Raw genomic sequence first — 12532 nt, 5'->3', positions numbered from 1 at the left:
GCCCCGTCGCGCCGGCCGGGGCCAGGTGTGGAGCCGGCAGAGGGCGCTGTCCTCGCGTCCGGGCGGCGGGGCCCAGCCCGGGCCGGGACGAGTCGGAGTTGCCCCGAGTTCCGCCCGCGGCCCCGACTAGATGGAGGACGTCGTCTCCTCCCGCAGCCATGACGGGAGCGAGGGACGCCTCCCCACCAGGCTGAGGCGAGGGAGAGCGCTTCCAGCCTTCGGAGCGCGCGGGCACCCCCGCCGCCGGCCTCTCGGCCCCCGGCTCCCGCCCGCGTCGCCGCAGCCCCTGCCCGCTCGGCCCTCACGGGGCTCCCAGACACTGGACAGGGAGGGCGTGGGGGACATCGAGGCCGCGGCGATCCTCGGGCGGCGTCCCTCGCAGACGCTGCGGGGGCAGACGCTGCGGGGGCAGGCGGCCCGGCTCAGGCCCTCGGGCCGCCCGGGGCCAAGCCGAGGCAGGTGCAGCGGGCACGCGCGTCTGCGACCCGACTCTCACGGGTCGGGCCGGGGTGGAGCCGGGAAGGAGGAGGTGGGGGTGGAATAGAGGTGCGGGGGTGTGGCCTGCGCCTGATGGACGGGGCGTCGGACCACCCCCTCGAGGGGGGTCCTGGAGGCAGGTGGGCGCAGCCAATGGGCGGGCCCGAGCCGCCCGGCCCGCCCTCCCCTGCCCCCAATGAGGGCGTGGGGGGCGGGGCCTTCCGAGCCGCGCCGCGACGCTGCAGTCGCAGCGTCCACCTCCTCACCAGCGCTAAAGCCGGGACTGGACGGAGCGGAGTTGCGCTTGTTGCCCAAGGCGCGGGGTCTGGGGGCGGGGAGGTTCGTTCCGCGAAGCCGCAGCTAGAACCGGGTGAGGCTTGTCTCCGCCTAGGCTCCAGCCCAGAACCGCCGACAGTGGGGTTGGCCGGGAGCGGCGCAGCCTCCGGAGGCGGAGGCGGAGGCGCCGGGAGGCGGAGATGGGTGAGGGCGGCCCCCGGAGCCTCCCACTGACGCGGGACAGGCGCCCCGCGGCGCGGCCGCCGTTGCCGCTAGCGCGTCGGCGTCTCGGGCTGCCGGCGGCTCCGCTGATGTCCCAGGCGCCTTGGCGGGCGGCCCGCGGGCTGCGGGGGTGCTGGCGCGGCCGCGAGGGCCGGGTGAGGCGGCCGCCGGCGGGTGGGGTCGCTCGGGGCCGCCCTGGGCGGGGGCCGGCAGCGGGGGGGAGGGGCGCCTCCGTGGGTGCTCGGGGCAGCGCTCGCACCGTCCTGGCGGCGGCGACGGCGCGAGGTCCCCAAGTTTGGCGGCGAGGGCGCGGAACCCCCGCGCCGGTCCCCTCCTCTGCCGCCGGGGCCGCGGCGCGCCGCGTCTTCTCGTCACAGTTTATCTGGGCGAGTTTCTAATGGCGGACGCGGAGCGGGCAGGTCTCGGGCTCCGGGCCAGTGCGGGGGTTTCCGCCCCGCGGCGACGCGAGTTGCCCGCGAGTGGGTCCGGGCGCGACGGGGACGGCGGAGGGTGGGCAGCATCGGGGGCTAGGATTCCCCGCTGGCGTCCAGATTGCGCTCGCCCTGCACCTCCCTCCTGTTGTTCATAGGGACCGTGTAGTCTCTTGTGGTCGTGGCGGGGCCTTGCTGTTTGTACCTGGCGTCTCGGCGGCATTGCGTTGGGGGAGGGGGGAGAGCGCGGAGACGCCTTGACCTCTTGTCCCTTTGCTCCGTCTCGCTGGTGGTTACGAGCCGGTGCTGCGTCCAGGTTGGCTAGCACTAAATCATTTGTCATTCTTCGTTCTAGGACCAGGAATCGCCTTCAGGCCAGTCTGGTGGACGTTTGTCTGAAGCTGAGGAGGACCGCGCCGCCACTGTGAGTAGTTGTCCCCGCGTTTCTGTCCAGTACCGTGAGCGCCGCGCCAGGGTGCGCCTCTGTGGCGCTTGCCTTTCTTTCTCTTACCTTCAGCGGGTTTCTGGGGCGGGCCCTGTCTCCAGAGCCAGGCCAGGCTGAACCCTGGGAACGCACTGGGAGCGGGCGCTGACATTTTACACCGCTTGTATTCTCTAGGGTTCTAAAACAAGAGTTAAAGGTAGCTCCGTTTTTAATGCTTTCTGGTTAGCTTTGGTTTTTTTTTTTTGGCCTTCTTATGGATAGAAATAATTTTTTTCTTCATCGCTGGATTAAGAAAAATTACTGAATGTACTGTTGTTAGGTCGACGGAGGCGATACTTCTGTGTGAGTTTGTCGTCTCTTTGAGGAAGATTTATTTGTGTTTACGCACCCTGGCAGCTCTCTAGCCAGGGTCAAGTCAGGAGATAGTCTTTAAAAAAAAAAAAAGAGGAGATAATCTAGTTCTCACCCTAGCCGTGATTCTGAGACTGACCACGGAATTGGTAGTGACAGCCTCCATTATGAAGTTAATGTGTTGTTTCCTTGTTACTAAGAAGTAACCTATGTGCTGTTCACTTTGGTACAATAAAATGCCCAGTGCTCTGTCAGCTGTTCAGTTAATGGCTTTAACACCAATCCTTGCCTGAATCAATAATTTTATTAAGAGTCTGAAAATGATGTGTTTTTTTTCCTAAATCTGATTCTCCATGTATTATCTGGGATTCTGTATAGTCTTAGGTCCTGCCTATTTTGTCCTTTTGGATCAGTTTTCCACTGGTCATCAAAAAGAAACCTGTGATTAGTGCATCTCTCATAGTAGTGTTCCTGCCTTCCCTCTGCCCTTGTAAATCCTTGACAAACTTGGCTTTGCACGTAGGCTGTTAGGCGTCGCAGCACACTTCATTAGTTAGACAGCTTTTAGGAATGGATATTGTTTCAACTGGGTAATGTTCATCGGGTATCTGAAGTGCTGATATTTCACGTTACTTGATAGTTTCGTGAGATGAAGGGATGTGGGTAGGATGCTAGAGCTATGAGGGACCTTCATAGGGAAAGGGAACTAGCGGGGACTTAAAGACTGGCAGGAGATCAAGTCACTGACTCAGGTATTACCACTTAGAAAAGCCACTTTCTCAGCAGTGTGTTCCTAGCGTAGTTGAGCGCAGTGTGCAAAGGACTAGGTTTAGTGCCAGCCAAATTGGGGTTCACATCTCTGCTCTCTTACTACTTTGGCAAGTGCAAACTAAGTAAGAGTCAATAAATGCATCTTTATAAATGCACATCTTATTCAATTAAATACATTTTTATTATGCACATTTTATAAGTGAGTAAATTGTGTCTGTCTTCCCGATTGCTATGAAGATTGTAAATCACCGCCTAGCCCATAAGTTATGTGGGACACACACACACACACACACACACACACACAGTTAATGGTGGCTGCAATTCTTATCTTTGTTTTGTTTCCTGATATTCCGCTTTATCTTTCAACCCTTTTACTGAGTTTTCCATTTCTGCTAAGCTTTTCATTTCCAAAAGCTCTTTTTTATACTAGAAATATTAGTTTTATATGGTCTTTGCTTGTCATGTATCTGTCTAGAGTACTAATAGTTTGTGGGTTTTCATTTTACGTTTTCTTTTTCCTGCCTTTTCTTCTTTCCTTTGTGTTTTTTTTTTTCTCTCTTTTAACAACTAATTTTCTTATTAGAAGCTTTTTCCAGAGAGTTCATAGTTCTTGACAGGTCTACTCACGATTAAGAATTGGGAAATGGAGAATAGATTGGAAGAGTGAATGGAACTTTCAGCTTGGAGCTTCACTGTAGGATGGTTCTTTTTTGGCCAGTTGATAGAGAATCTTTAAAGTCGTTATTTTTAGGTCTTTCCTTTTTTCGTGTTCCTAATTCCACAGAAAGGAGTGTTTCTGAGAAAGAAGTTTTCCAGGGAATAATAGTCTGCTGCTTGCAAGATAGAAGTCTGGATGCCAGCTCTCTGGAAATCAAGTGAGAGAGGGGGCATTTCATATGCATGCTATTGAAGCATTCACCAGTGCCTGGTGAACCTGAGACAAAGACCTTATGTTCTATTCTCTCCAAAGAATAAAAGTCTAGAACTTGGGCCAGGGTGGGGAAGGACCTGTCATCACCAAAATAGAGGGAGGGAAGAGATTTGGGATTTCACATCGTCCTGTTTTAGCCACCTGCTCCTTAGTCCCGTGATATCTGGAGCTATAGGCTTTGAGTCTCGTGAAGATTCTGAGCATAAGTCAGGCTATTTCTCAGCCTTTTCCATCACTATTTTAGAGTTTGGCTATCTCAGCAGAGTTGGTTAACTGCTTATCCACCTGCTCTTTAGCTTATCAAATTTTGTTCCTTTTGTTTCTTCTTTTTGTTTTTCTTTTCCTTGTCAGTAGGAACTTTACTGTTGTTATGGAGGTTTTAGAAGGGATTGAAGTTAGTTGTGTGTGATCAGTCTACAGTCTTAATCCCTACTAGGCTATTGATTTCTAGATAGTTTTGTATTTAGACACTTAAGTAATTCTCTTGCTGTTTGTCATAACTGTTCATTTGATTTTTCTTTTTTCCTGTTTCATTACATTTGTGAGTAAAACCTCCAGAATCATCATACATTTTTATTTTGTTTCTGATTTTAAATGGGAATGCTTGTAGTATATACTCACTATCATGAAGCTGGCTTTGGAATTGATATTATTTTTAGGTAAATATATAAATATTTTAATATTAAGAAAGATCTGTTCTGTGACAATATTAAGTCCAGAGGTGCTGTAGAACATGTCATAAAACTCATTAGTGTTCAACAGGTTTTTGTAGCATGCATCCTTTATCTTTTATAGAGCCGCAAAAATATAGGTGTGTTTATAGGTGGCCAAAAAATAAACCTTTGAAGCAATAATTAAATAATTGAAAATACTTTCTTGGTGATTTTAACATCTGAAGACTCATGAGCAGGTTAGTGTACCATTCTCATCACATACTAATCTTGTCATATTAATATCTCACCATTTCTATTTTAGCAGCTGTTTTTTTAACTGATTCATTTTAATATGTAAGTTTTACTTAATTGTACACAAACATAATTGAATATTGAATGGCTACTAAATTATTCAATTGGTTTTTTTTTTAATAGAAGGTGATCTCAGGAAAATTCATGATACTCAGTTATATCTTAAGAATTCAGCAGAAATTTTTACAACTTTAAAAAACCATATTTAAGGGGCTTCCCTGGTGGCGCAGTGGTTGAGAGTCTGCCTGCCAATGCAGGGGACACGGGTTCGTGCCTCGGTCCGGGAAGATCCCACATGCCGCGGAGCGGCAGGGCCCGTGAGCCATGGCCGCCGGGCCTGCGCGTCCGGAGCCTGTGCTCTGCAACGGGAGAGACCACAACAGTGAGAGGCCCGCGTACCGCAAAAAAAAAACAACATATTTAAAAAACTAACACTGAACTGCACTCTTAAAAATGATTAAAATGGCATTTTATGTTGTATATATTTTACCATAATTTTTGAAAAAAAAGATAATTGTAGCAACCTTTAGGAAATAAAAACTGCTATGAGATGTTACTAAAAGTAAACACAATAGGGCAAACTACCCTTATTTGTGTCTTTGTTTTACTGTTAACTCTTGTTTTTACCCCTAATTAAATACTTTCTTAACTTTGCAGGGTTGTTACCCATAACCTAGAGATAGTTTGCGTTTAAGAGTCTTGCTCGGGTTTCAGCCTAACTTTCTGTTCTTAGGACAACTTTTTTTTTGGCTGCACTGCGAGGCTTGTGAGATCTCAGTTTCCCGACCGGGGATTGAACCGTGGGCCACAGCAATGAAAGCCTGGAATCCTAACCACTAGGCCACCAGGGAACGCCCATTAGATTCTGCACTTCTCTGTGTGGATTTTCCTTTGATTTTATATTAATTTTCATTGCATCAAAATGAAGATCGATTAAACATTAAATAGTTGTAGATGAATAAGATACCACAGGAAGAGTAGGTAAATATTTAAGATTAACTAGACATTTGTTGAAATCCTAAGGTGTAGGCAAAGTATTTGCCTGAATACCCTCTCAGTGGAGAGGGATTTAACATTTTTTGCACTCTGTAGTATGTCCAGGCAGAGAGACTAGGGACTTGCAAGTTCACTTATCACAGTTAAAACCTCAGAGTCCTTTTTATCCCCATTTGCAGTTTATAGTTTAGAAAAGTAAAACTCGGGCTTCCCTGGTGGCGCAGTGGTTGAGAATCTGCCTGCTAATGCAGGGGACACGGGTTCGAGCCCTGGTCTGGGAGGATCCCACATGCCGCGGAGCAACTAGGCCCGTGAGCCACAACTACTGAGCCTGCGCGTCTGGAGCCTGTGCTCCGCAACAAGAGAGGCTGCGATAGTGAGAGGCCCGCGCACCGCGACGAAGAGTGGCCCCCGCTTGCCACAACTAGAGAAAGCCCACGCACAGAAACGTAGACCCAACACAGCAAAAATAAATAAATTAATTAAAAAACTCCTACCCCGGGCTTCCCTGGTGGCGCAGTGGTTGAGAGTCCGCCTGCCGATGCAGGGGACACGGGTTCGTGCCCCGGTCTGGGAAGATCCCACATGCCGCGGAGTGGCTGGGCCCGTGAGCCATGGCCGCTGAGCCTGCATGTCTGGAGCCTGTGCTCTGCAACGGGAGAGGCCACAACAGTGAGAGGCCCGTGTACCGCAAAAAAAAAAAAAAAACTCCTACCCCCTAACATCTTAAAAAAAAAAAAAAAAGAAAAGTAAAACTCAATGAAGTGAGGTAATTGGCTCAGTGTCTTAGCTAAACTATAACTTTTTCTCTTTTTAGATAATGTTATAGAAATGGTTAAAACTTTTTTGTAGTCTTATGTTTATGGAATTAAGAAAGTGTTTGATGGTTAAATTATATACACAATGACTTCTGATAGTGGTTAGGGTTAGGTTTTAATTTTTTTACAATCTGGAATTTGAAAATAGGTGAATACTTAAATCTTTTATCAGAAATAGATGACTACAATGAGCTGAGCATAAAGAATGCTCTTTCTGTTATTTCCTTTGGGAAGATTAAATTAGGGCCTAACAGCCACCAGAGGGTACTGTGGAGTCAGCTATAGCTCTTTTCCAGAAATTGTTCTTTTTTGTTCTAGGTTTATTCAAATACAGAAAGGACAGAGAGAATTCGTATATAACAGCTCTTACATTTCATAATTCAGTTTAGGCTGAATTATTGCCTCTTTTCTCTGAAAATCAACCACATAATAAGCTTACTGGATGAGTGTTAACCATGATCCTAATTTTTGTATTTCCTTTATAACCCTTTTAAACTAGTTCCTTAGATTTGTTATTTATCTTTGAACTAGAGTTATTTGAATGTTGATTTTGTTTTAATGAATTCACTCATCTTAATAAAACAAGTAATTTTTTAAAAAATTGTATACAGTAATTGCATATAATGTAGTGGCTGTGAAATAGATTATAGAGTCAGATTTCTTGGATTTGAGTCCTGACTCTACCCTTTGCAGCAGTGGAGACTTGGGCGGGCCAGGTGGATTACTTATCTTCTTATCTTCCGAGTCTTAGTTTCCTGATGGGTAAAATGGGAAAAAGAATAGTTCCTGCCTCACCTTTATAAGCATTTACTGAATTGCTATATTTAACGGCATAGCGCCTATTAAGAATAAACATTACCGAATGTATGACTGTAAGTACTATCACTTAAAATTAGTTGGGAAAATTTTAGAATAGAATGTTACTTAGTATATTTCAATATGAGATGTTTAAAATTGAATGATGACTGCTGTATGAGTGACTTTTCTTTATTATTCAACACCCATACAGATCCTACCTTCTTCACTGTCTTGAGCTTCTAAGAAAATTGAAGCCAGGATGTGTAAACTTACCTCAGCTTTCCATCTATTATTTCTACATACTTACATACGTTCTAATTACAACTGGACAAAACCTTGAACAGCATGGGTTTGGACTGCACGGATCCACTTACACATAGATCTTTTTCAGTAAATACTATAGTACTGCACGATCCAGGGTTGGTTGAATCTGCGGATATGGAACCTTGGATTCGGAGGGCTAACTGTGGGACTTGAGCATCCATGGATATCCTGGGACCAGTCCCTCCGTGGACACCAAGGGACAGCCATACACTTACCTTTTCCCCCTCTCGCTTTTGAGATAAAGGTGACTTTTGTTCATGATCAGTTTCACTACCAGCTGTGCACGCATCCTCCTCTTCCTCTTCTCTCATCTGCTTTCAGAGCTGTGCTTCATTGGTTGGTCACTTCTCCAGATTCTTCCAACTATGTCTCTGCTGGATCCTTTCGTTTGTCATTCTCTAGTGCATAGTAGGTACACAGAGGTGTTTGCTGAATAAAACAAAGTGGCTAAGAATTTGGAGCCTAGAGTTAGAGCCCTGAGTTTGAGTCCTATTTGGCCTTACCCAGATTCGTTTCCTAATCTGTAAAATGAATTGAATTATATCTACATCATGGGTTTTTCAGAATTTTGTATAAAAAACCTATAGCATAGTGTCTGGTAATTCCTCAACAAGGACAAAAAAAAAAAAAGATTCAGAAAGGTTTAATGTTGGAAGCAGAGAATTTGAAAAACAATGACAGAAGACCCTAGGGAAATAGAGTTTGGACAATATCATAGTCATTTTAGTAGATAAAAGTATATTTAGTATAATGATTGTTTTTGGACCCTGAGTTATTGGTAATTGATGGAATTATTTTGAACAATTTTCTGTTTCAAGGAAGGACTTAGATAAAATCACATAAAATAATTTAAAATTTCACTTGTGCTATTTAATTGCAATAAAATGCAATGATTATAGTACACTAGAACTTTTTCTTCTCTTCTCTCTCTGTTATAGGTTCTTTGGCATAGATAAATGTTCAGCGGGAGGATTAGACTTGACTGAACAGACTCCTGTTTTATTAGGGAGTAAAGCCATGGCAACTAGTTTCATGGACGTGGCATTTGGTGACCCAGCTAGTCCTTTAGTTAATAGATCTAGAAACTCGTCAGCAGAGGATGATGATGATGATGTTGTATTTATTGAATCTATACAACCTCCTTCAAGTTCTGCTCCAATAATAGCTGATCAAAGAAATTTTATATTTGCTGCATCAAGAAATGAAAAGCTACAAGGAAATTATTCCATAATTCTTCCTTCCTCAAGAGGTTTGGCTTCTCAGAAGGGAAGTATAAGTGAGACAATTGTCATTGATGATGAAGAGGACATGGAAACAAATGGAAAGGAAAAGACAATTTCTTCCAGTTTTATTGAATGGGCACTTCCTGGAAGTAAAAACAGAACCAAAGATTTGGATTTCTCCACTTCCAGTCTTTCAAGAAGTAAGGTAAATGCTGGAATGGGTAATGGTGTTATCACTACAGAATCGACTCTGAAATTCATATTACTAATGTTACAACCTTAGAAACAGGTATTAAGCTCTGAATGATGGGCGAGATATGAACTTAATGATTACAAATATAACATCACTATAGAATACCAGCTTGGGAGATGTCGCTAACGGACTGCAGTCGAGTAACTTTGGTGTTAATATGCAAACATACACCCCGTCTTTAACTTCACAGACCAAGACTGCAGTAGGACCTTTTAATCCTGGTAGAATGAATGTGGCAGGAGACGTTTTTCAGAACGGAGGATTTACAGCTCATCACAATCCTGGTAAGCAGTAAGTGATACTAAATATTTTCTTTCCACCCTAAGTAAATAAACTTTTGGCTGTTACTTTTAGTACCTATATCTATTTTATTCTATATGTGAAATATTTTTTGTCAACTTTCATATTAAAATAGAATTTTTTTGCTAAATAAAACTGTGCAGTCTACTCTATTTTACCCAATGTGATTTATATGTGAAGTGTTTTAATTGAAAACTCCCATAACTACTACCTCCATCTTTGTTTACTAGCATCTTTATTTTAATGTAAAAGTCATAGAATAAAAAGATGGATAGTGAACTAAAGGATTAAAGTAATATTACATAACAATTAAATTTTATTTAATTTGTAATTACATAATCTGACCTTTCAATTTTTGCTTTTCAATTGTTTACTTTTAGACTGCTTGTCTCTGATTTTTGGTTTTAAATCAGCATTTTATTAGTTGCTTCATTTTAAATTTAGAAAACTTTCTTACCTTTAAATCAGAGACTTGTTTTTTTCCCCTATTTTTTGGCCGTACCACGTGGCATACAGGATCTTAGTTCCCTGACCAGGGATTGAACCCCTGCAGTGGAAGCATTGAGTCTTAACCAGTGGACCGCCAGGAAAGTCCCAAATCAGATATCTGTATTTTAAAGACTCTTATGAGGCCAGTTGTGTTCTGGTAAAATAATGAAAGTTATTTAAAATTTAGCAAATCTTTTTTGTGGATTTTTCATGACCTGGTGTGCTGTTTGTTTTTTGTTTGTGTTTGTTTGTTTTGGGTCATTTTAGTGCTTTTAGCTATTGACCAACTTAGAATTTTAGGAAAGGACTGGAAAGTAATTAGAACTAAGAACCGAATCACTGGTTGTTTTAATGGAATGCTAGTATTTTTTTTCTTAAAAATTTTTTTTTAATTAATCTTTTTCTCTGGTTATGAGAATATTACAGAACGTTTGAAGGAAATCATAGTTAGAAATAAGAAAATAGTATCTGTCACCTACCTTACTAAGTAGAAGTGACTGACAACTTAAAATGTTGGTTTGTTTGCTTTCAGTCTTGTGCCTCTGTGGTTCTAAAAATAGAATTTAGAGCATATTGTATTTAGTTTTGTGTTCTCTTGATTTATTTAATCTAAATTTTATTTTATTTATTTATTTGCGGTATGCGGGCTTCTCACTGTTGTGGCCTCTCCCGTTGCGGAGCACAGGCTCTGGACACACAGGCTCAGCAGCCATGGCTCACGGGCCCAGCCGCTCCGCGGCATGTGGGATCTTCCCGGACCGGGGCACGAACCCGCGTCCCCTGCATTGGCAGGCGGACTCTCAACCACTGCGCCACCAGGGAAGCCCCTGTTATGTCATTTTAAAAGTAGAGGTTTCAGTGGCTATAAAATATTCCTTTGTCTGAGATATTTATTCCTCTACTTTTTAAGCATTTGTATGGCTTTTCATTTTTTACTATTGAAACTCTACACACTAAATGTCTTCGTTTATATTGTTTATTAATTTCTATAGGACAGTTCTCAAACTTTTTGGTCTCAGTTTCACTCTTGGAAGTGATTGAGGATCCCAAAGTTTTTTGTTTTGTTTTTAATCTGTTATCATATTAGAAATTAAAACATAAATTTAAAAGGTATTTATTCATTTAACAAAATTATTATGTGACATATTTTTAATGAAAGATAACTACTTTCACTAAAGAAATTTAGTGAAAAGTGATGTGTTACAGTTACAGAAATATTTTTTTTTAATTTTTTTATAAAGCATTTTACTTTTAAAATTTTATTTATTTATTTATTTTTGGCTGTGTTGGGTCTTCGTTTCTGTGCGAGGGCTTTCTCTAGTTGCATTGAGCGGGGGCCACTCTTCATCGCGGTGCGCGGGCCTCTCACTATCATGGCCTCTCTTGTTGCAGAGCACAGGCTCCAGATGTGCAGGCTCAGTAGTTGTGGCTCACTGGCCTAGTTGCTCCGCGGCATGTGAGATCTTCCCAGACCAGGGCTTGAACCCGTGTCCCCTGCATTAGCAGGCAGATTCTCAACCACTGCGCCACCAGGAAAGCCCCACAAATTTTTTGGAAGTCTGGCTTGATAGAAAACAGCAAGGTATATCTAGGTCCTCAAATTTAGTTCTACATTGAATGTGTTGCAATATCTTCTTTTGTTTGAAGTATAAGAAGAAAATCTGGCCTCACATACATACGTGGCTGTAGAATGGAACAATATTTTAGTAGCCTTTTTAGTTAATTATGGATAGTTTTTTCCTTTTCCTTTTGACACAGCACCAAAACTTGATAAGTGGTAGTTTCTTAAAAGTTCTTACAGTGTGGAATCTGAAACTATATAATGAACTTTTCATGTTTTATTACATTAAAATTCATTTATCTTTGAATGAATTTTACCTTTGTATGATTTGGTAACATTGTGCTTTAATTATTTGGAAAGTGTTGATTCACTGAGTTACCTAGGTCTTCTAAATGTTGACACCTTAGAAAGCTGTCACGCTAGCAGTGGTGGATGCAGGTTTTCAAAGACTCTGATTTTCACTCGAAAGCTCAAATTTTCTCACTGGCAACAAATACTGTTATTTTTTTGAAGTGAAAGGCTTATTTTAAGAAAATGTCAATAACCAGTTTGTTTTGTCATTCCTTTAAGGCTAGTTCAGCTTGCAGTGCAACAATTTTACAAGTGCTTTTCCACTCTTTTTCATTGTTCTTTGGTATGAAACAGAAGTGGCTTCTGGATGCTTCCCTGTTCATCATACAGAGTATTAAGATGTAGTCAGAGGCTGAAATTGAGTAAAATTAATACTAATTTTTACCTTTTCACTAAGGACTTCTGTTGCATAATAAATAATGTCACTGGCCTTTGTCCCTGGTTCTTGGGAGAGAGAATAAATCCTTGAAATTTACCAGATTCCTAATAACTAATGATTAAGGCTGAGGGTCACCAGAAAGACCAACCGTGTGATTTGAGTGTTGGGCCT

At 43.1% G+C, this 12532-nt stretch overlaps 1 protein-coding gene across 1 annotated transcript in view; it reads left to right on the top strand.

Annotated features, from left to right (window-relative positions):
* Nucleotides 1–570: 570 nt before the first annotated feature.
* The window catches only part of ZMYM5 (zinc finger MYM-type containing 5), a gene marked incomplete at its 5' end in the record, with an annotated part of 34318 nt that continues 22356 nt past the window's right edge, over nt 571–12532 (top strand). Inside the window, 5 exons of the mRNA XM_082859782.1 lie at nt 571–617; nt 755–847; nt 1762–1830; nt 8744–9233; nt 9472–9565. Of these exons, the coding sequence (XP_082715908.1) occupies nt 571–617; nt 755–847; nt 1762–1830; nt 8744–9233; nt 9472–9565 (793 nt within the window). The remainder of the gene's footprint in view (nt 618–754; nt 848–1761; nt 1831–8743; nt 9234–9471; nt 9566–12532) is intronic.

The sequence above is a fragment of the Leucopleurus acutus genome (genome assembly GCF_964270905.1).
Source record: "Leucopleurus acutus genome assembly, chromosome: 18".
Lineage (NCBI taxonomy): Eukaryota > Metazoa > Chordata > Mammalia > Artiodactyla > Delphinidae > Leucopleurus > Leucopleurus acutus.
The sequence above is the reverse complement of the archived record's forward strand: the minus strand, read 5'-3'. Positions and strand labels throughout refer to the sequence as shown.